At 43.9% G+C, this 25511-nt stretch overlaps 2 protein-coding genes across 2 annotated transcripts in view; both read right to left on the bottom strand.

Annotated features, from left to right (window-relative positions):
• The window catches only part of LOC120032928 (interleukin-2 receptor subunit beta-like), a 69390-nt gene extending 62932 nt beyond the window's left edge, over positions 1–6458 (bottom strand). Inside the window, exon 1 of the mRNA XM_038979200.1 lies at positions 6252–6458. The gene's annotated coding sequence lies outside the window, so the exon portion shown is untranslated. The remainder of the gene's footprint in view (positions 1–6251) is intronic.
• Positions 1–25511, bottom strand: part of LOC120032460 — a 42027-nt gene that overhangs the window by 13509 nt on the left and 3007 nt on the right. Inside the window, exon 8 of the mRNA XM_038978564.1 lies at positions 19116–20066. Within this exon, the coding sequence (XP_038834492.1) occupies positions 19116–20066 (951 nt within the window). The remainder of the gene's footprint in view (positions 1–19115; positions 20067–25511) is intronic.

Raw genomic sequence — 25511 nt, forward strand, 5'->3', positions numbered from 1 at the left:
CCATAGCCCCCTCTATAATAAAGCCCTAATCAACCCATAGCCCCCTCCGTAATTAAGCCCTAATCAGCTCCTAGCCCCCTCCATAATGAAGATTGAATCAGCTCCTAGCCCCCTCCATAATGAAGCCCTAATCAGCTCCTAGCCCCCTCCATAATGAAGCCCTAATCAGCTCCTAGCCCCCTCCATAATGAAGCCCTAATCAGCTCCTAGCCCCCTCCATAATGAAGCCCTATTCAGCTCCTAGCCCCCTCCATAATGAAGCCCTAATCAGCTCCTAGCCCCCTCCATAATGAAGCCCTTATCAGCTCCTAGCCCCCTCCATAATGAAGCCCTAATCAGCACCTAGCCCCCTCCATAATGAAGATTGAATCAGCTCCTAGCCCCCTCCATAATGAAGATTGAATCAGCTCCTAGCCCCCTCCATAATGAAGATTGAATCAGCTCCTAGCCCCCTCCATAATGAAGCCCTTATCAGCTCCTAGCCCCCTCCATAATGAAGCCCTAATCAGCTCCTAGCCCCCTCCATAATGAAGCCCTTATCAGCTCCTAGCCCCCTCCATAATGAAGCCCTAATCAGCACCTAGCCCCCTCCATAATGAAGATTGAATCAGCTCCTAGCCCCCTCCATAATGAAGCTCTAATCAGCTCTTAGCCCCCTCCATAATGAAGCCCTAATCAGCTCCTAGCCCCCTCCATAATGAAGCCCTAATCAGCTCCTAGCCCCCTCCATAATGAAGATTGAATCAGCTCCTAGCCCCCTCCACAATGAAGCCCTAATCAGCTCCTAGCCCCCTCCATAATGAAGATTGAATCAGCTCCTAGCCCCCTCCATAATGAAGATTGAATCAGCTCCTAGCCCCCTCCATAATGAAGCCCTAATCAGCTCCTAGCCCCCTCCATAATGAAGATTGAATCAGCTCCTAGCCCCCTCCATAATGAAGATTGAATCAGCTCCTAGCCCCCTCCATAATGAAGCCCTAATCAGCTCCTAGCCCCCTCCATAATGAAGATTGAATCAGCTCCTAGCCCCCTCCATAATGAAGCCCTAATCTGCTCCTAGCCCCCTCCATAATGAAGCCCCAATCAGCTCCTAGCCCCCTTCATAATGAAGATTGAATCTGCTCCTAGCCCCCTCCATAATGAAGCCCCAATCAGCTCCTAGCCCCCTTCATAATGAAGATTGAATCAGCTCCTAGCCCCCTTCATAATGAAGATTGAATCAGCTCCTAGCCCCCTCCATAATGAAGCCCTAATCAGCTCCTAGCCCCCTCCATAATGAAGCCCTAATCAGCTCCTAGCCCCCTCCATAATGAAGCCCTAATCAGCTCCTAGCCCCCTTCATAATGAAGCCCTAATCAGCTCCTAGCCCCCTCCATAATGAAGCCCTATTCAGCTCCTAGCCCCCTTCATAATGAAGCCCTAATCAGCTCCTAGCCCCCTCCATAATGAAGCCCTAATCAGCTCCTAGCCCCCTTCATAATGAAGCCCTAATCAGCTCCTAGCCCCCTTCATAATGAAGCCCTAATCAGCTCCTAGCCCCCTTCATAATGAAGCCCTAATCAGCTCCTAGCCCCCTCCATAATGAAAATTGAATCAGCTCCTAGCCCCCTCCATAATGAAGCCCTCATCAGCTCCTAGCCCCCTCCATAATGAAGATTGAATCAGCTCCTAGCCCCCTCCATAATGAAGATTGAATCAGCTCCTAGCCCCCTTCATAATGAAGATTGAATAAGCTCCTAGCCCCCTCCATAATGAAGCCCTAATCAGCTCCTAGCCCCCTCCATAATGAAGCCCTAATCATCTCCTAGCCCCCTCCATAATGAAGCCCTAATCAGCTCCTAGCCCCCTCCATAATGAAGCCCTAATGAGCTCCTAGCCCCCTCCATAATGAAGCCCTAATCAGCTCCTAGCCCCCTCCATAATGAAGCCCTAATCAGCTCCAAGCCCCCTCCATAATGAAGCCCTAATCAGCTCCTAGCCCCCTCCATAATGAAGCCCTAATCAGCTCCAAGCCCCCTCCATAATGAAGCCCTAATCAGCTCCTAGCCCCCTCCATAATGAAGCCCTAATCAGCTCCTAGCCCCCTCCATAATGAAGCCCTAATCAGCTCCTAGCCCCCTCCATAATGAAGCCCTAATCAGCTCCTAGCCCCCTCCATAATGAAGATTGAATCAGCTCCTAGCCCCCTCCATAATGAAGATTGAATCAGCTCCTAGCCCCCTCCATAATGAAGATTGAATCAGCTCCTAGCCCCCTCCATAATGAAGATTGAATCAGCTCCTAGCCCCCTCCATAATGAAGATTGAATCAGCTCCTAGCCCCCTCCATAATGAAGCCCTAATCAGCTCCTAGCCCCCTCCATAATGAAGCCCTAATCAGCTCCTAGCCCCCTCCACAATGAAGCCCTAATCAGCTCCTAGCCCCCTCCATAATGAAGATTTAATCAGCTCCTAGCCCCCTCCACAATGAAGCCCTAATCAGCTCCTAGCCCCCTCCATAATGAAGATTGAATCAGCTCCTAGCCCCCTCCACAATGAAGCCCTAATCAGCTCCTAGCCCCCTCCATAATGAAGCCCTAATCTGCTCCTAGCCCCCTCCATAATGAAGATTGAATCAGCTTCTAGCCCCCTCCATAATGAAGCCCTTATCAGCTCCTAGCCCATCCATAATGAAGATTGAATCAGCTCCTAGCCCCCTCCATAATGAAGATTGAATCAGCTCCTAGCCCCCTCCATAATGAAGATTGAATCAGCTCCTAGCCCCCTCCATTTTGAAGATTGAATCAGCTCCAAGCCCCCTCCATAATGAAGATTGAATCAGCTCCTAGCCCCCTCCATAATGAAGCCCTAATCTGCTCCTAGCCCCCTCCATAATGAAGCCCCAATCAGCTCCTAGCCCCCTCCATAATGAAGCCCTAATCAGCTCCTAGCCCCCTCCATAATGAAGCCCTAATCAGCTCCTAGCCCCCTCCATAATGAAGCCCTAATCAGCTCCTAGCCCCCTCCATAATGAAGATTGAATCAGCTCCTAGCCCCCTCCATAATGAAGATTGAATCAGCTCCTAGCCCCCTCCATAATGAAGATTGAATCAGCTCCTAGCCCCCTCCATAATGAAGATTGAATCAGCTCCTAGCCCCCTCCATAATGAAGATTGAATCAGCTCCTAGCCCCCTCCATAATGAAGCCCTAATCAGCTCCTAGCCCCCTCCATAATGAAGCCCTAATCAGCTCCTAGCCCCCTCCACAATGAAGCCCTAATCAGCTCCTAGCCCCCTCCATAATGAAGATTTAATCAGCTCCTAGCCCCCTCCACAATGAAGCCCTAATCAGCTCCTAGCCCCCTCCATAATGAAGATTGAATCAGCTCCTAGCCCCCTCCACAATGAAGCCCTAATCAGCTCCTAGCCCCCTCCATAATGAAGCCCTAATCTGCTCCTAGCCCCCTCCATAATGAAGATTGAATCAGCTTCTAGCCCCCTCCATAATGAAGCCCTTATCAGCTCCAAGCCCCTCCATAATGAAGATTGAATCAGCTCCTAGCCCCCTCCATAATGAAGATTGAATCAGCTCCTAGCCCCCTCCATAATGAAGATTGAATCAGCTCCTAGCCCCCTCCATTTTGAAGATTGAATCAGCTCCAAGCCCCCTCCATAATGAAGATTGAATCAGCTCCTAGCCCCCTCCATAATGAAGCCCTAATCTGCTCCTAGCCCCCTCCATAATGAAGCCCCAATCAGCTCCTAGCCCCCTCCATAATGAAGCCCTAATCAGCTCCTAGCCCCCTCCATAATGAAGATTGAATCAGCTCCTAGCCCCCTCCATAATGAAGCCCTTATCAGCTCCAAGCCCCCTCCATAATGAAGATTGAATCAGCTCCTAGCCCCCTCCATAATGAAGCCCTAATCAGCTCCTAGCCCCCTCCATAATGAAAATTGAATCAGCTCCTAGCCCATCCATAATGAAGATTGAATCAGCTCCTAGCCCCCTCCATAATGAAGCCCTAATCAGCTCCTAGCCCCCTCCATAATGAAGCCCTAATCAGCTCCTAGCCCCCTCCATAATGAAGCCCTAATCAGCTCCTAGCCCCCTCCATAATGAAGCCCTAATCAGCTCCTAGCCCCCTCCATAATGAAGCCCTAATCAGCTCCAAGCCACCTCCATAATGAAGATTGAATCAGCTCCTAGCCCCCTCCACAATGAAGCCCTAATCAGCTCCTAGCCCCCTCCATAATGAAGATTGAATCAGCTCCTAGCCCCCTCCATAATGAAGCCCTAATCAGCTCCAAGCCCCCTCCATAATGAAGATTGAATCAGCTCCTAGCCCCCTCCATAATGAAAATTGAATCAGCTCCTAGCCCCCTCCATAATGAAGCCATAATCAGCTCCTAGCCCCCTCCATAATGAAGCCCTAATCAGCTCCTAGCCCCCTCCATAATGAAGCCCTAATCAGCTCCTAGCCCCCTCCATAATGAAGCCCTAATCAGCTCCTAGCCCCCTCCATAATGAAGCCCTAATCAGCTCCAGGCCCCTCCATAATGAAGCCATAATCAGCTCCTAGCCCCCTCCATAATGAAGCCCTAATCAGCTCCTAGCCCCCTCCATAATGAAGCTCTAATCAGGTCCTAGCCCCCTCCATAATGAAGCCCTAATCAGCTCCTAGCCCCCTCCATAATGAAGCCCTAATCAGCTCCTAGCCCCCTCCATAATGAAGCCCTAATCAGCTCCTAGCCCCCTCCATAATGAAGCCCTAATCAGCTCCTAGCCCCCTCCATAATGAAGCCCTAATCAGTTCCTAGCCCCCTCCATAATGAAGCCCTAATCAGCTCCTAGCCCCCTCCATAATGAAGCCCTAATCAGCTCCTAGCCCCCTCCATAATGAAGCCCTAATCAGCTCCTAGCCCCCTCCATAATGAAGCCCTAATCAGCTCCTAGCCCCCTCCATAATGAAGCCCTAATCAGCTCCTAGCCCCCTCCATAATGAAGCCCTAATCAGCTCCTAGCCCCCTCCATAATGAAGCCCTAATCAGCTCCTAGCCCCCTCCATAATGAAGCCCTAATCAGCTCCTAGCCCCCTCCATAATGAAGCCCTAATGAGCTCCTAGCCCCCTCCATAATGAAGCCCTAATCAGCACCTAGCCCCCTCCATAATGAAAATTGAATCAGCTCCTAGCCCCCTCCATAATGAAGATTGAATCAGCTCCTAGCCCCCTCCATAATGAAGCCCTAATGAGCTCCTAGCCCCCTCCATAATGAAGCCCTAATCAGCACCTAGCCCCCTCCATAATGAAGATTGAATCAGCTCCTAGCCCCCTCCATAATGAAAATTGAATCAGCTCCTAGCCCCCTCCATAATGAAGATTGAATCAGCTCCTAGCCCCCTCCATAATGAAGATTGAATCAGCTCATAGCTCCCTCCATAATGAAGATTGAATCAGCTCCTAGCCCCCTCCATATTAAGCCCTAATCAGCTCCTAGCCCCCTCCATATTAAGCCCTAATCAGCTCCTAGCCCCCTACACAAAGACTCCCTAATCAGCCCCTAGCCTCTTCCACAATGAGGACAGTGGTCTTCAACCTTGATTCTAGAGATCTAAAGGGTGTGCAGGGTTTTGGTGCAGCCCAGCACTAACACAGAACAAAAGCCTGGGCTTCTCTGGGACCAGGATGGAAGAATCCTTTCCTAGCGCATAGCCTAGACACATTTCATCAGCCCCAAGGGATGGGAGAGGTGTATGGAATATTGTAACAGCTTCGCTCTCTGTGTGTCTCTCAAGTGATAATAGTCATCATCATCATCATCATCACTACCGTGATCATGACCTCAACTGTGTAATACTGTGTCTTCCAAATGATCACACTCAAACACACACACACAGGCAGAGTAGCTTTTCTTGATTGAACAACAAATGTAATCCATAACCACCTGAACACATCATAGATGTAGGATCTTCATTTGAGCCAGTTTGCTATAATGGAAAATTATCCCGCAGCAACTGGAAATGTGAATTATTATGTGGATTATAGTTATAGTTATGTGGATTATGGATATTTGTTGTAGGGGCTGATACATTTTCCGATAGGGCAAATCAAGTCTGACATTTTAAATTGGAAATTACAAGCGTTAGAAGCCTTATTGAGCCTTGAATACACTACAAGTTTGCATTTTCTACTGTGCAGGAAAATTCTCAGCAACAAAAGAGTGATCAAATTAAGATCCTACATCTGTATATTAATATTCAAAGAGAGCCTTACCTTACTGTATAGTGGACCTTCTTGTAGTCTCAGAAACACCGGCTTCTCAATGCTCTCCGGTTGAGTTACGTTTCACTCTGAACTGAAGGACAAGACAAGTGCTTAATGATGAATCAGTTTCTTGTCTCTCAATTGGTCACCACCGGATGATTCAAACCCTTTAATGACGAGAAAAACGTCTGCCTGCCTTCTCTGAAAAGTAAATGAGTGAACAGAAAAGAGATTACTGACAGAAAAGGGATTTTCTGTGGCTTCACTTAGTTTCAACTGAAACCACACACGTCATCAACGCTGCTATCTGTACTTGTCAGAAGCGGGGGTTAAAACAAAAATATGACATTTTTCAGTTGCTCTTCTTCCGGTCTCTGTTCTTGTTCCTTTTTCTAAAGCGTTCAATATGACTTTTGTTATTGTGAAATGTTGAGATGATGTAAAGTGTAAAATTAGAACATTTAATGTTTTTATTCCTTTCTGGAAATAACAGGTGCAAAAGCTTTGAAAGTGCCATGTGTGGCGAGTGAGGTAGTGAAAGAGAGAGACAGAGACCAAATACCACGTTTTGCTGCCCTCAACTGGACAAAGTATGACGAGAGTATGGCCTTGGTGTAACCAGTAGTTGATTTTCACAGCCGCTTTTCACCTCCACAAGCAGCTATGAAAGGAGACTATTTAGCATGTAATGAACAGTCCTCTTTCAACCGTATCCAGGTGCTTTATTTATACAGAAAAAGGATAAAGAGTTATTATAGTTATTATATAACTTATTTTTAATATCAGATACAAACAAAAACTCAACCATGTTCTTAAACAAATGAAAGATCACGGATTACAATACACACCATCAGGAAGAGGTTTTTGGGAGGGTGAGTATCTTTCTCCCTGTTCTGCTGACTAGTATTTGTCTCTGCTCATACAGGCCTAAGGCACTAATTTGGTGGTAAAAAACAAATAATCATAAATGTATTATTTTTTAACTGTGATTGATCGGGGGGCGCTGAAGCACACTCAGCATCCTACTTCCTGCGGCTACGCATACCACGTGTTTACTCCACATGGACTACATTCCTATGACTACGGAATGTCTTCAGGTTTCAAGTGTGTGTGTGTGTTTCCGTGTGTGTCTGTGTGACCGGTGGGTCCACTCGGCCATCCTGTGTCTCTGCTAAACAGGTCTGGTCCAAACGTAGAGACAGATAACAGACTGGACCCTTTCATCTGATGATCATAAACACACACACCAGTTGGGTCAATAGATTCAACAAAAACTATTTGTATCATGAGGATGAGTCACCTATTATTTCACAAGGATATGATTTTCCTTGGAGACCTCTGAATGCAGACATGGAAGAACTTCCTGAAATGACTTATTAAAATACACTATATACAAAAGTATGTGGACACCCCTTTAAATTAGTGGATTCTGCTATTTCAGCAATGCCCATTCCTGACAGGTGTATAAAATCGAGCACACAGCCATGTAATCTCGATAGATAAACAACGGCAGTAGAATGGCCTTACTTACTCAGTGACTTTCAGTGGCACCGTCATAGGATGCCACCTTTCTACCAAGTCAGTTCGTCAAATATCTGCCCTGCTAGAGCTGCCCTGGTCAACTGTACGTGCTGTTATTATCACGTTTCAGGAGAAGACCCAGATGCAGACAGTGTCAAAGTAACAAAAGTGTATTACTAGTACAGGGGGCGGGCAAAACGACAGGTCAAGAGTAGGCAGAGGTCAGTAATCCAGATCAGAGTCCATAAGGTACAGAATGGCAGGCAGTCTCGGGGTCAGGGCAGGCAGAGGTCAATAATCCAGGGTGTTGTGACAAGGTAAAGAACGGCAGGCAGTCTCAGGGTCAGGGCAGGCAGACAGGTCAAGAACCGGGAACTGGAAAACAGGAACTAGAACAAGACAGGAGCAAGGGGAAAACGCTGGTAGGCTTGACGAACAAAACGAACTGGCAACAGACAAACAGAGAACACAGGTATAAATACACAGGCGATAATGGGGAAGATGGGCGACACCTGGAGGGGGGTGGAGACAAGCACAAAGACAGGTAAAACAGATCAGGGTGTGACAGTTATTGTGAAGTGGAAAAGTCTAGGAGCAACAACGGCGCAGCCGCGAAGTGGTATGCCACACAAGCTCACAGAACGGAACCGCCGAGTGCTATCCTCTGTTGCAACACTCACCACCGAGTTTCAAACTGCCTCTGGAAGCAACGTCAGCACAAGAACTGTTCGTCTGGAGCTTCATGAAATGGGTTTCCATGGGCGACCAGCCGCACACAAGCCTAAGATCACCATGTGCAATGCCAAGCGTCGGCTGGAGTGGTGTAAAGCTCGCTGCCATTGGACTCTGGAGCAGTGGAAAAGTGTTCTCTGGAGTGATGAATCACACATCTGGCATTCTGATGGACGAATCTGGGTTTGGCGAATGCCAGGAGAATGCTACCTGCCTCAATGCATAGTACCATCTGTAAAGTTTGGTGGAGGAGGAATAATGGTCTGGGGCTGTTTTTCATGGTTCAGGCTAGTCTCCTTAGTTCCAGTAAAGGGAAATCTTATTCCGTGCTTCCAACTTTGTGGCAACAGTTTCAGCATGACAAGGCCCCTGTGCACAAAGCCAGGTCCATAAAGAAATAGTTTTTCAAGATCGGTGTGGAAGAACTCTGACCTCAACCCTATCGAACACCTTTAGGATGAAGTGGAACGCCGACTACAAGCCAGGCCTAATCTCATAACATCAGTGCCCGACCTCACTAATGCTCTTGTGGCTGAATGGAAGCAAGTCCCCACAGCAATGTTCCAACATCTATTGGAAAGCCTTCCCAGAAGAGTGGAGGCTGCTATAACAGGAAAAGGGGGACCAGCTCCATATCAATGCCCATGATTTTGGAATGAGATGTTCGACAAGCAGGTGTCCACATACTTTTGGCCATGTGGTGTACATGCTCCTCCAGATGCTCCACTAGGAACATACCCTCGTGTTTTGAGGAAACGATGGTCCTGTCATTGTCTGGCGTGTGAATGATAAGGCTAATGAAAGAATGACTAACTGACGTGAATTCAAGCTCCAACTGACCTTCTATGACATGTGATCGTCACCAACCCCCTCTAGTCCAAACAGTAGGATACAGTTACCCCCAGACACTGACCTAAGGCCAGTTTTACATTGCTCCTTTAGAATTTGATCATATGTCTGTGCTTACATTGATGTAGATACAGTATTTATGTTGGCCTGAATCTGGATCGGGTTACACTTCAGTGGAGTTGAAGTAGTGAGATACTGTAGATCTGAGCCCTTCACTATCCTTCACACCTGAGATAGACAGAGGAGAGAGAGAGAGAGAGAGAGAGAGAGAGAGAGAGAGAGAGAGAGAGACAGAGAGAGACAGAGACAGAGACAGAGACAGAGACAGAGACAGAGACAGAGAGAGAGACAGAGAGAGAGGGGGGACAGAGAGAGATATATGTATATTCTGTAGTTTGATTGTCAGTATTTAAATTGAAAAGAAAAAACAAAATTTTCTTACCTGCAGCCCCTGTGTGTGTGTGTGTGTGTGTGTGTGTGTGTGTGTGTGTGTGTGTGTGTGTGTGTGTGTGTGTGTGTGTGTGTGTGTGTGTGCGTGTGCGTGTGTGTGTGTGTGTGTGTATGTGTGTGTGCACAACTAGCTCTCACAGTCTCACGTCAGAATTAGACGTTCATCCATTTTTCTCAAACGTCAAATTTCAAAGTGTTTAAGGTTAAGCATTAACTCCGTAATGGTTAAAGTTTGGTTAACAAATTTCTATCACTGACTTCAAACTTGCAACCTTTGGAATCGGAGGCAGATGCTTACGCCCATCCACCATCCTTGTCCACAACGCCCTAGCAAAACTGAAACCTACTACCAAAACCTACTGGACGGTAACAGTGCTCACTGTTGCCCCTAGTGGTCGGTATCCACGTCATCTCCCGGAGTCCTCAGACATGGATGGACATCGAATACCGACTTGTATCACTGGTGACCTGCCTGGTGTGCAAGCCTTCCTGCCTGCTTGCATGCGTGGCTGTGTCCCACCGGTGCATGTGTGAGCCTGCGTGTGTGCCTGAGTGAGGGTGAGAGTGTGAGCGTGTGAGCGTGTGAGCGTGTATGCGTGTGTGTGTGTGTGTGTGTGTGTGTGTGTGTGTGTGTGTGTGTGTGTGTGTGTGTGTGTGTGTGTGTGTGTGTGTGTGTGTGTGTGTGTGTGTGTAAGTGTTCTGGGCTGCTCGCATGCGTGTCTGTGTCCCAAATTATTATGGTGATGGTGACGATATAAGGAAGGCTAGGAGACACTTATAGGGTCATCTAGACGTATTAGAGGACGTCAAAGAGGTCTCGTTACCAGCCTGTAAAGAACATCACCAACACCACCACACAAACCCACACACACACAATGCTCCTAACTGTAAAGACCAACATCACCAACACCACCACACAAACCCACACACATACAATGCCTCCTAACTGTAAAGAACATTAACAACAACACCACACAAACCCACACACACACAATGCCTCCTAACTGTAAAGAACATCAACACCAACACCACCACACACACACAATGCCTCCTAACTGTAAAGAACATTAACAACACCACCACACAAACCCACACACACACAATGCCTCCTAACTGTAAAGAACACCACCACCAACACCACCACACAAAACCACACACACACAATGCCTCCTAACTGTAAAGAACATCAACACCAACACCACCACACAAACCCACACACACACAATGCCTCCTAACTGTAAAGAACATCACCAACACCACCACACAAACCCACACACACACAATGCCTCCTAACAGCTGGCATTAGAGTTTAGAGTTCTGCTTGAGTAGGATTCTGCATACAGGCTCAGGTATTCTTTCATCCCAATGGTAATGGTTGGGATAGAGTATGCTAAACTGACTCTAGATCAGTTCTTATGGACAAGGCTTCTGTTTCTGATGTAATCAAGCATTAGGCTACACGATAACTGAAATACCATAATGTTTTTAGGGAGCTATTATAAAGTAGAAAATATGTTATTTACTTTAAATGGTAGCTAAATCAAAGGCCTATTGTCAATCACTACTTCTGCTGACTCATTCTAATGGCAGGTCCACAGGAGCGCGCCTTTTTGGAGCCGTGCCCGAGCGCCATCAAACTTCACAAAACCGTTATTCCGCGCGAGACATTCTCCGTCCAAAAAAGACCGGTGGCGGATAGTTGGAGCTGTTTATTTCTTCATGTCGGTAACGACCACTAGAACGACAGGAGGACACAACTCTACCTTTTATTTTTTAAATCCAAAGGTAGGCTAGAGCCCTCGGTCAATATTTCCTAAAGCGCATTGTATCTCCCGAATTCCCATTGGACCAGATAAACTAGTAGCCTAAATTTGAACCAATAATAACAACAGCCTAAAAGCTAAACTTAATTTATCCTACACGCAAAAAGTAATTGATTGCGAGACATTTATTGTCTCTGTCTGGTAACTGTCAAAGCATTAAACATTTAAGAATAATTCCGTCCTCGTTCTCGTTATTGTAATTATTTCGCCACCATGGCCTATTTATTGCCTTGCCTCTCTACATTTGCACACACTGTACATAGATTTTTCTATTGTGTTATTGACTGTACGTTTGTTTATGTGTAACTCTGTGTTGTTGTTTTTGTCGCACTGCTTTGCTTTATCTTGGCCAGGTCGTAGTTGTAAATGAGAACTTGTTCTCAACTGGCCTACCTGGTTAAATAAAGGTGAAATTAAAAATAAATTAACATTTCAAAGCCATCGCCTGTAGCACCGTACATCCTCTCGGGGCATGTAACAAGTGTAGGCTCTATAGACATCACCAGTCGACGCTTAACAACAGCAGCACCTTCACCATCATCCGGTCAGCCCGGCCCCGCATCCAATCCAGGGTCTGTGCTATCTGGTATTGTTGGGACGGCTCTACCCCATTGAAGTTGAAAATTAAATTAGTTAAAGTAAGGGTTAGTGTTAGGGTTTAGGGTTTGGGCGTTCTAAGGATCCCGGATAGCACTGACCCATCCCACAGGTATGCCTATGCCCTCTATTGGTACATTTCAATGCGTCCAATGGAAGTGTTTGTAGAATTTATAACGCACGCGCACACACACACACACACGCACACACACACACACAAACAGACACACAAACAGAGCGAGAGAGAGACAGTTGATTCTTTATTAATTGGCTGAAATATAAAAACACTGACTATCAAGCAAGCAACGTAGTCTATGTTAAACAATACATCCCTTTACCAATTACTATCAATAAGATTGTAATAACAACTGTAAAATGTAAATGTAAAAATACATTTAAAATGGCTAACTTACAATAATGACAATTTGCAAAAACCCAAACATAATTTCATCTGCAACATTTTTATACATTTTTTTATTTAATTTTTGATAGAATATTTAAAGCACACAATATACTTGAAGTGAAGCCGCTCAACAACAACTACATCACATTAGTCATCTAACTCCCATCCAGAGAGACACACAGATCTCCCACAAGGTCAAAAACGTGGCCCCGAACCAGCGATCCATCAACCCCTGGCCCAAGCTCCCACCGCCAGGCCACCAGCCCTCCAAGCCCCCCCAGTTCCCTAAGAGCTTCCTCTCAACCACCCGAGAAAAATGTTATCATTCCATTCCCCACCCCAAAGCCCCCAATGCACCAACAACCAACAAAATGAACAAAAGACAAAAAAAGACAAAGACAAAGGAAAACAACAATGCAAAAAACAAAAGATATCAAGGACAACTGAAATCATAACATCAAGGACAACTAAAATCATAACAGCAAGGACAACTGAAATCATAACAGCAAGGACAACTAAAATCATAACAGCAAGGACAACTGAAATCATAACAGCAAGGACAACTGAAATCATAACAGCAAGGACAACTGAAATCATAACAGCAAGGACAACTGAAATCATAACAGCAAGGACAACTAAAATCATAACATCAAGGACAACTAAAATCATAACATCAAGGACAACTAAAATCATAACAGCAAAGACCACTGAAATCATAACAGCAAAGACCACTGAAATCATAACAGCAAGGCCAACTGAAATCATAACAGCAAGGACAACTGAAATCATAACATCAAGGACAACTAAAATCATAACAGCAAGGACAACTAAAATCATAACAGCAAGGACAACTGAAATCATAACATCAAGGACAACTAAAATCATAACAGCAAGGACAACTGAAATCATAACAGCAAGGCCAACTGAAATCATAACAGCAAGGACAACTGAATATGTTTGAGTGCACGTATGGCACTATTTACATGTGTGTGTGTCCATGTATGTGCACGTGTGCATTTGAAGGAGAGTGTGTGTATATGCATGTGTACAAACACCTGCACGGCATCAGCCTCAGGCAAACAGGCATTAGCTGTAACAACACTGCCCCTCAGTGTCATTCAAACTTATTTTTTGTTTTGTTTTATTTGGACTTTATTTGTTTTACTTTTATCTTTGACCGTCATTCTATCCCCCACCAAACAACTCCAATCCCACTTGTCTCCAATTCCACATCCCAACCCTCAGCGTCCCTCAGCGTCCCTCAGCTTCCCTCAGCGTCCCTCAGCGTCCCTCAGCGTCCCTCAGCTTCCCTCAGCTTCCCTCAGCTTCCCTCAGCCATTCCCATCTCTGCTGGCCACCCCCATATATCTTTCAACTATGCTGTGATGTTTAACTTACAACAGTATTATTTAAATATACAAAAATAATATAATTTTTCAAAAGAGACATTACATTCAAGATGGTCATGTTATACACAACATAATAATACATTCTTCATTTCTACTGAGAGGTTTATCAGTATCAGATCAGTATTTACTGTGAGCACAATCATAGTATCATATTGATATCATAAATAGATGTACTACTGACATGAGAGGTAGAAAAGTGTTTAGAAGTGGTATAAACAACAAGGCCCGAGGGGGTGTGGTATGTACCATGGTACCACAGCTAAGGGCTGTTCTTCAGCACGAGGCGACGTGGAGTAAATTAGCCACATATCACAAACCCAGAGGTGCCTTATTGTTATTATAAACTGGTCACCAACGTCATTAGAGCAGTACAAATAAATGTTTTGTCATATCCGTGGTATACGGTCTGATATACCATGTATTTCAGCCTATCAGCATTCAGGGCTCCAACCACTCAGTTTATTAAAGCTTATAGACCCTCTTCTAAGTATTCAACAGAAAATATATGACTTGAGTGGAAAACTCAACGGCTACTTCTTCTTTGTTTTTTAAAGTAACAAAGTAGCCTACAAGACAAAACAGTGTTTATGACTCTAACACAAAGCAATGAACACTAACTGTCTGTCTCTATCCACCTGTTACCATCCTAAAGAACCACATTAACTGTCTCTATCCACCTGTTACCATCCTATAGAACCACATTAACTGTCTCTATCCACCTGTTACCATCCTATAGAACCACATTAACTGTCTTTATGCACCTGTTACCATCCTATAGAACCACATTAACTGTCTCTATTCCCCTGTTACCATCCTATAGAACCACATTAACTGTCTCTATCCACCTGTTACCATTCTATAGAACCACATTAACTGTCTCTATCCACCTGTTACCATCCTATAGAACCACATTAACTGTCTTTATCCACCTGTTACCATCCTATAGAACCACATTAACTGTCTCTATCCACCTGTTACCATCCTATAGAACCACATTAACTGTCTCTATGCACCTGTTACCATCCTATAGAACCACATTAACTGTCTCTATCCACCTGTTACCATCCTATAGAACCACATTAACTATCTCTATCCACCTGTTACCATCCTATGGAACTTATGATATGCATACATATCTATATAATGTACAGCAGGGCTATTCAACTATATTCTTACAGGGGCCAGATGCAAAAACGTTTAATTGCAGGGGGGGGGCTGGACATTTTCCACATGTGATTATTCTTCAGAAGAACTGTATAAAACAATTGATGCACAACCACCAATAAAGAAGTTAAACAACTATTAAAAGCTTCTTAAAAGTAATTAGGTCATTTTAAAATCATCTGAAAACTAAGCATCTCAATAAATAACACGAAGATATGTCAGATCAGGTAATGTCAAATTTCAGTCTGAAGGAAGGATGCTTTGAATGAATTTCCCTCAGTCATTAGGTGCGTTGTTTGTCTCTCACTTCTAACGAGTCTCTGTGAGCATCAGAGAGGGCAACAGAAGGCACGTATGTGTTCCTTAGAGGTGTAGCTTTCATCATATTTTGAAGCTTAAACCGTTCAAACGCTACCGCCAAATGCATATGACGAAAATAAAACATTGACATTCCACATAGGCACCAGACTATAGACAACCACCATAGTGCTTGTCATTTTGGCACTGAACGTCGGATTTTGGTGGAAATAAAACATTTTTTTTACAGATCTTTCATTAATGTTCAGGGTATAAATTCATAAATGGGCCGGATCTGGCGCGCGGGCCGCTAGTTGAATAGCCCTGATGTACAGTATCTACTGTACATGCATATCTATGAACCTATCTAAAACATTCCCATACCTCACGCACATCCCATTAAAAGGGAAATCTGCGATTCAAACAGCAACAAAATGAATGTACCAATCCTAGACTGCCCCTTTTTTCTCTATCCACCTGGAAGCACTGTATCCCTCCCAATGACGTATATAAACCCTGGATTGCTGATGCTACTGTATGTTTTGGCCAATGAGAGGCTTTGAAGCCACCGGTCGGCCATATTGGCACTCCTCAGAAAAGCAGTCCTCCATAGAGTACGAGTATGAGTCATAATACCCATAAGACCTAGAAGGTCAAACAGGGAAATGGTTCGAATCAGTTTTCCTTCATACATTTTTCCCCATAGGGGATTTTAGAAACACTTAAAATAAGGGCTGTGTTTCATGTAGGCTTACCCTGATTTAATGTTTTGATAACCGTGTAAATCTCTCTAGGACAAGGTGACTTTTATCAATATATTCGCCTGTATTTACCCCCCAAAAATGTGATGCTAATTAGCTGCTAATGTGGCTATCATAAAGAACTACAAATGCTATGAGGGAAAGGTAATAATTAAAAAAAAATTTTTTAAATGTAACCTTTATTTAACCAAGCAAGTCGGTTAAGAACAAATTCTTATTTACAATGACGACCTACCGGGGAGCAGAGGGTTAACTGCCTTGTTCAGGGGCAGAATGACATATTTTTTACCTTGTCAGCTCGGGGATTCAAACCAGCAACATTTTGGTTACTGGCCCAACGCTCTAACCACTAGGATACCTGCTGCCCCAAATCTCTGGATTAAGTGTCTAATGTTAGCTAAATGGAGTAATGAATGAATTGGCAGAATCTTTTTAAATGTACAATTCTGGAAACTGTCTTGTGCAAGTTTAAAAATGGACACAATACCTGTTAGCAAAAGGTGTCAGCAATGACACCAGAGATGATGTGCAGGACCTTGTTGGGATTTGTAGTCTTGCATGTCTATGTTGATGCTAATTAGCATTTTCGATTCGGAGAGTGAATAGAGCCGAATATACAGTACCAGTCAAAAGTTTGGACACACCTACTCATTCAAGGGTTTTTCTTTATTTTTACTATTTTCTACTTTGTAGAATAATAGTGAAGACACCAACACTATGAAATAACACATATGGAATTAAAGTGTTAAACAAATCAAAATATTTTTTATATTTGAGATTCTTCAAAGTAGCCACCCTTTGCCTTGATGACAGCTTTGCACATTCTTGGCATTCTCTCAACCAGCTTCATGAGGTAGTCACCTGGAATGAATTTCAATTAACAGGTGTGCCTTGTTTAAAGTTAATTTTGGAATTTCTTTCCTTCTTAATGCATTTGAGCCAATCAATTGTGTTGTGACAAGGTAGGGGTGGTATACAGAAGAAATTTGGTAAAAGACCAAGTCCATATTATGGCAAGAACAGCTCAAAAAAGCAAAGAGAAACGACAGTCCATCATAAATTTAAGACATGAAGGTCAGTCAAGAACTTTCAAAGTTTCTTCAAGTGCATTTGCAAAAACCATCAAGTGCTATGATGAAACTGGCTCTCATGAAGACCGCCACAGGAAAGGGAGACACAGAGTTACCTCTGCTGCAGAGGATCAGTTCATTAGAGTTACCAGCCTCAGAAATTGCAGCCCAAATAAATGCTTCACAGAGTTCAAGTAACAGACACATCTCAACATCAACCGTTCAGAGGAGACTCCGTGAATCAGGCCTTCATGGTCGAATTGCTGCAATGAAACCACTACCAAAGGACACCAATAATAAGAAGAGACTTGCTTGGGCCAAGATACACAAGCAATGGAAATTAGACTGGTGGAAATCTGTCCTTTGGTCTGATGAGTCCAAATTTTAGATTTTTTGTTCCAACCGCCGTGTCTTTGTGAGATGCAGAGTAGGTGAACAGATGATCTCTGCATGTGTGGTTCCCACCGTGAAGCATGGAGGAGGAGGTGTGATGGTGCTTTGCTGGTGACACTGTCTGTGATTTATTTAGAATTCAAGGCAAACTTAACCAGCATGGCTACCACAGCATTCTGCAGCGATACGCCATCCAATCTGGTTTGCGCTTAGTGGGATTATCATTTGTTTTTCAACAGGACAATGACACAACACACCTCCAGGCTGTGTAAAGGTTATTTGACCAAGAAGGAGAGTGATGGAGTGCTGCATCAGATGACCTGGATTCCGCAATCACCCGACCTCAACCCAATTGAGATGGTTTGGGATGAGTTGGACCACAGCCAACAAGTGCTCAGCATATGTGGAAACTCCTTCAAGACAGTTGGAAAAGCATTCCAGGTGAAGCTGGTCGAGAGAACACCGAGAGTGTGCAAAGCTGTCATCAAGGCAAAAGGTGGCAACTTTGAAGAATCTAAAATATATTTTGATTTGTTTAACACTTTAACACCGCCATAAGGACTCGCTAGAGTGCGATGAGCATAGGAAAGCCCCCCGGCCAAACCCTACCCCAACCCATGCCGCTCTGGGCCAATTGTGTGCGGCCCTATGGGGCTCCCGCTCGCGGCCGGCTCTGACACAGCTTGCGTTGCAGTGTCTTAGACCACTGCGCCACTCAGGAGGCCACTGTCCTTATTTTAAGTGTTTCTAAAATCCCTTAAGAGAAAAATGAATGGTGGAAAAACAATTGGAACCATTTCCCTGTTTGAACGCCTCCACTGTGGAGATCTATTGGAATGGATGGAATTCTACAGTATTTCATTTCAATGCTTCATGGACAAAATGGCATGTTTGTAAGTCTTGTTTGTTGTTGTAGTGGGGACAGTAACATTAGTTCTTAAAAAAGTGTGTCTGTAATAGAATACATGTGGTAAAAACAAATGTAGACATTAGTAAATGCATTTCTATAGCTTCCAAAGTATTTTTTACAATGGAGAGGGGGTGCCCAGATGGAGGAGCAGTGGCTTCAAAAAGCCTGTCAGTCATCTAGTGTATCTATAAATCATTAGTCCCTCCCAAGTAAAAGGTTTCCATAGTTCAGTTCTGAGCTTCTTTCACTGGCATGTAGCCGCCACTAGAGGGCTCTAAAGCCATTGAAGAAGACAGGAGAGACATCTCCTCGATCAGCCTGCCTGGATGACTGGTACTCATACCCAGGGATGGAGCCAACCCCAACCCAGAGAAGGGGAAGGGTAGTTGGGGTAAAACGTCCAGCGGGATTGGTAAGGGGGTGGAACAGAATGGAAATATATTGTTAGTGGTAATAAGAGGGATATGGTTACAGGAGGTCACAGTTGGCCCGACCGCATCCTCCACGCTCTCTTGACTTTCCTGATCCTCTCCCCCACTGCCAATGCCTGAATCTGGGCTCTGAGGGGCACGGCGTTGGGTCTGGAGCTGGAGATTATCCACACGTTCATAGGAGGAAGACATTGTGAGAGAACCTCCTCCAACCCCCATCTCTGTACCCTTTCCCCCTACACTATCCAACTCAGGGAGGGTGAAGGGTGGCTGGGCGAAAGCGGACAGAGAAATGGGTAAGGGGGTGGAGCAGAATGGAAAGTTATTGTTATTGATAAGAGGAAGAAGCGGAACAAGATGGAAGTCCTGAGAGACAAAATGGGGGATGGTCGAAGTAGGCCCGTCCGCCTCCTCCACACTCTCCTGACTTTCCTGATCCTCTCCCCCACTGCCGATGCCTGAATCTGGGCTTATGAGGGCCCGACGCTCGGCCTGGAGCTTCTCAACACGTTCGTAAGAAGAAACCTGGACGATATCTTTACCTCCACTGATGCCTCCAAATATACCGCCACCTAACATCTCTCTATCCGTCCCTCCACCCCCCATCTCTCCCTCCTTCCCTCCACCCCCCAACTCTATATCCTTCCCTCCACCCCTGATATCTCCGTCCTTCCCCCCTACACCTCTAACACTATCCATCCTTTCTCCTCTGTTTTCCTCCTTCCACTCTTCTATCTCTTCAGTAGTGCCACCTACTGGTCCGTAAGGGGAGTGTACAGAGCAGGGTTCCAGCTTGGTGGAGGTGGATCCAGGCTGGGAGCATTGAGATAAGAAGTTGCTGAAGACGGAGTGGCCACTGTTGTCCAATCTCTTCTTCAGTAGTAGTGCAGTACCGGTCTCCCTCCTCAGGGGGGCGATGGTGCCAATGCTTTTGGTAATCTCTACCTGGGAGATGTCGTCACGGTGCAAGGCAGAGTCGACGGATTCAAAGGCGTACAAAGGACCCAGCCAAGCCTGTAAGCGTGCACACACACACAGAGACAGAGAGAGAGAGACAGAGAGAGATAGAGAGAGAGAGATAGAGAGACACACACATAGAGAGGGGGAAAAAGTATCATTATTTTCATTCCTTTTTATTGCAGAGGAGGCTGGTAAGGTGAGGACGGCATGGTCTTCCGACAGGTGGCTTCCCTCCTGCATGATGCTAATGTAAGACAATGGTGAGGACAGCTCATAATAATGTCTGGTATTAAATATATGGAAACTATGTGTTTTATCTGTTTGATACCATTCCATTCATTAGGCTCCAGCCATTATAACCTAACTACCGCCATTATAACCTAACTACAGACATTATAACCTAACTACCGCCATTCTAACCTAACTACCGCCATTCTAACCTAACTACCGCCATTATAACCTAACTACAGCAATAATAACCTAACTACAGCCATTGTAACCTAACTACAGCCATTATAACCTACCTACAGCCATAATAACCTAACTACAGCCATTATAACCTAACTACCACCATTGTAACATAACTACAGCCATTATAACCTAACTACAGCCATAATAACCTAACTACAGCCATAATAACCTAACTACAGCCATAATAACCTAACTACAGCCATTATAACCTAACTACAGCCATTATAACCTACCTACAGCCATTATAACCTACCTACCCCCACTCTAACCTAACTACCCCCACTCTAACCTAACTACCGCCATTCTAACCTAACTACCGCCATTCTAACCTAACTACAGCCATTCTAACCTACCTACAGCCATTCTAACCTACCTACAGCCATTATAACCTACCTACAGCCATTATAACCTAACTACCGCCATTCTAACCTAACTACCGCCATTCTAACCTTACTACCGCCATTCTAACCTAACTACCGCCATTCTAACCTAACTACCGCCATTCTAACCTAACTACAGCCATTCTAACCTAACTACAGCCATAATAACCTAACTACAGCCATAATAACCTAACCACCGCCATTCTAACCTAACCACCGCCATTCTAACCTAACCACCGCCATTCTAACCTAACTACCGCCATTCTAACCTAACTACCGCCATTCTAACCTAACTCCAGCCATTATAATCTAACTACCGCCATTGTAACCTAACTCCAGCCATAGTAACCTAACTCCAGCCATTATAACCTAACTACAGCCATTATAACCTAACTACAGCCATTATAACCTAACTACAGCCATTATAACCTAACTACAGCCATTATAACCTAACTACAGCCATTATAACCTAACTACAGCCATTATAACCTAACTACAGCCATTATAACCTAACTACAGCAATTATAACGTAACTACAGCCATTATAACGTAACTACAGCCATTATAACGTAACTACAGCCATTATAACCTACCTACAGCCATTATAACCTACCTACAGCCATTATAACCTACCTACAGCCATTATAACCTACCTACAGCCATTATAACCTACCTACAGCCATTCTAACCTACCTACAGCCATTCTAACCTACCTACAGCCATTCTAACCTACCTACCGCCATTCTAACCTAACTACCGCCATTGTAACCTAACTACCGCCATTGTAACCTAACTACCGCCATTGTAACCTAACTACCGCCATTGTAACCTAACTACCGCCATTGTAACCTAACTACAGCCATTGTAACCTAACTACAGCCATTGTAACCTAACTACAGCCATTGTAACCTAACTACAGCCATTGTAACCTAACTACAGCCATTATAACCTACCTACAGCCATTGTAACCTAACTACCGCCATTGTAACCTAACTACCGCCATTGTAACCTAACTACCGCCATTGTAACCTAACTACAGCCATTGTAACCTAACTACAGCCATTGTAACCTAACTACAGCCATTATAACCTAACTACCGCCATTGTAACCTAACTACCGCCATTGTAACCTAACTACCGCCATTGTAACCTAACTACCGCCATTGTAACCTAACTACAGCCATTGTAACCTAACTACAGCCATTATAACCTACCTACAGCCATTATAACCTACCTACAGCCATTATAACCTACCTACAGCCATTCTAACCTAACTACAGCCATTATAACCTACCTACAGCCATTATAACCTACCTACAGCCATTATAACCTAACTACAGCCATTATAACCTAACTACAGCCATTATAACCTACCTACAGCCATTATAACCTACCTACAGCCATTATAACCTACCTACAGCCATTATAACCTAATTACAGCCATTATAACCTAATTACAGCCATTATAACCTAATTACAGCCATTATAACCTAACTACAGCCATTATAACCTAACTACCGCCATTCTAACCTAACTACCGCCATTCTAACCTAACTACCGCCATTATAACCTAACTACAGCAATAATAACCTAACTACAGCCATTGTAACCTAACTACAGCCATTATAACCTACCTACAGCCATAATAACCTAACTACAGCCATTATAACCTAACTACCACCATTGTAACATAACTACAGCCATTATAACCTAACTACAGTCATTATAACCTAAATACCACCATTGTAACATAACTACAGCCATAATAACCTAACTACAGTCATTATAACCTAACTACAGTCATTATAACCTAAATACCACCATTCTAACCTAACTACCACCATTCTAACCTAACTACCGCCATTCTAACCTAACTTCAGCCATTATAACCAAACTACAGCCATTATAACCTACCTACAGCCATTATAACCTACCTACAGCCATTATAACCTACCTACAGCCATTATAACTTACCTACAGCCATTATAACCTACCTACAGCCATTATAACCTAACTACAGCCATTATAACCTAACTACAGCCATTATAACCTAACTACCGCCATTCTAACCTAACTACCGCCATTCTAACCTAACTACCGCCATTATAACCTAACTACAGCAATAATAACCTAACTACAGCCATTGTAACCTAACTACAGCCATTATAACCTACCTACAGCCATAATAACCTAACTACAGCCATTATAACCTAACTACCACCATTGTAACATAACTACAGCCATTATAACCTAACTACAGTCATTATAACCTAAATACCACCATTGTAACATAACTACAGCCATAATAACCTAACTACAGTCATTATAACCTAACTCCAGCCATAGTAACCTAACTTCAGCCATTATAACCAAACTACAGCCATTATAACCTACCTACAGCCATTATAACCTACCTACAGCCATTATAACCTACCTACAGCCATTATAACTTACCTACAGCCATTATAACCTACCTACAGCCATTATAACCTAACTACAGCCATTATAACCTAACTACAGCCATTATAACCTAACTACCGTCATTCTAACCTAACTACCGCCATTCTAACCTAACTACCGCCATTATAACCTAACTACAGCAATAATAACCTAACTACAGCCATTGTAACCTAACTACAGCCATTATAACCTACCTACAGCCATAATAACCTAACTACAGCCATTATAACCTAACTACCACCATTGTAACATAACTACAGCCATTATAACCTAACTACAGTCATTATAACCTAAATACCACCATTGTAACATAACTACAGCCATAATAACCTAACTACAGTCATTATAACCTAACTCCAGCCATAGTAACCTAACTCCAGCCATTATAACCTAACTACCGCCATTCTAACCTAACCACCGCCATTCTAACCTAACCACCGCCATTCTAACCTAACTACCGCCATTCTAACCTAACTACCGCCATTCTAACCTAACTCCAGCCATTATAATCTAACTACCGCCATTGTAACCTAACTCCAGCCATAGTAACCTAACTCCAGCCATTATAACCTAACTACAGCCATTATAACCTAACTACAGCCATTATAACCTAACTACAGCCATTATAACCTAACTACAGCCATTATAACCTAACTATAGCCATTATAACCTAACTATAGCCATTATAACCTAACTATAGCCATTATAACCTAACTATAGCCATTATAACCTAACTATAGCCATTATAACGTAACTACAGCCATTATAACCTACCTACAGCCATTATAACCTACCTACAGCCATTATAACCTACCTACAGCCATTATAACCTACCTACAGCCATTATAACCTACCTACAGCCATTATAACCTACCTACAGCCATTCTAACCTACCTACAGCCATTCTAACCTACCTACCGCCATTGTAACCTACCTACCGCCATTGTAACCTAACTACCGCCATTGTAACCTAACTACCGCCATTGTAACCTAACTACCGCCATTGTAACCTAACTACCGCCATTGTAACCTAACTACCGCCATTGTAACCTAACTACAGCCATTGTAACCTAACTACAGCCATTGTAACCTAACTACAGCCATTGTAACCTACCTACAGCCATTATAACCTACCTACAGCCATTCTAACCTACCTACAGCCATTCTAACCTACCTACAGCCATTCTAACCTAACTACAGCCATTATAACCTAACTACAGCCATTATAACCTACCTACAGCCATTATAACCTACCTACAGCCATTATAACCTAACTACAGCCATTATAACCTAACTACAGCCATTATAACCTACCTACAGCCATTATAACCTACCTACAGCCATTATAACCTAACTATAGCCATTATAACCTAATTACAGCCATTATAACCTAATTACAGCCATTATAACCTAATTACAGCCGTTATAACCTACCTACAGCCGTTATAACCTACCTACAGCCGTTATAACCTACCTACAGCCATTCTAACCTACCTCCAGCCATTCTAACCTACCTCCAGCCATTCTAACCTACCTCCAGCCATTCTAACCTAACTCCAGCCATTCTAACCTAACTCCAGCCATTCTAACCTAACTCCAGCCATTCTAACCTAACTCCAGCCATTCTAACCTAACTCCAGCCATTATAACGTAACTACAGCCATTATAACCTACCTACAGCCATTATAACCTACCTACAGCCATTATAACCTACCTACAGCCATTATAACCTAACTACAGCCATTATAACCTACCTACAGCCATTATAACCTACCTACAGCCATTATAACCTACCTACAGCCATTCTAACCTAACTACAGCCATTCTAACCTACCTACCGCCATTGTAACCTAACTACCGCCATTGTAACCTAACTACCGCCATTGTAACCTAACTACCGCCATTGTAACCTAACTACCGCCATTGTAACCTAACTACCGCCATTGTAACCTAACTACCACCATTGTAACCTAACTACAGCCATTGTAACCTAACTACAGCCATTGTAACCTAACTACAGCCATTGTAACCTAACTACAGCCATTGTAACCTAACTACAGCCATTGTAACCTAACTACAGCCATTATAACCTACCTACAGCCATTATAACCTACCTACAGCCATTATAACCTACCTACAGCCATTCTAACCTAACTACAGCCATTATAACCTAACTACAGCCATTATAA

Source organism: Salvelinus namaycush, chromosome 39 (assembly GCF_016432855.1).
Source record: "Salvelinus namaycush isolate Seneca chromosome 39, SaNama_1.0, whole genome shotgun sequence".
Classification (NCBI taxonomy): domain Eukaryota; kingdom Metazoa; phylum Chordata; class Actinopteri; order Salmoniformes; family Salmonidae; genus Salvelinus; species Salvelinus namaycush.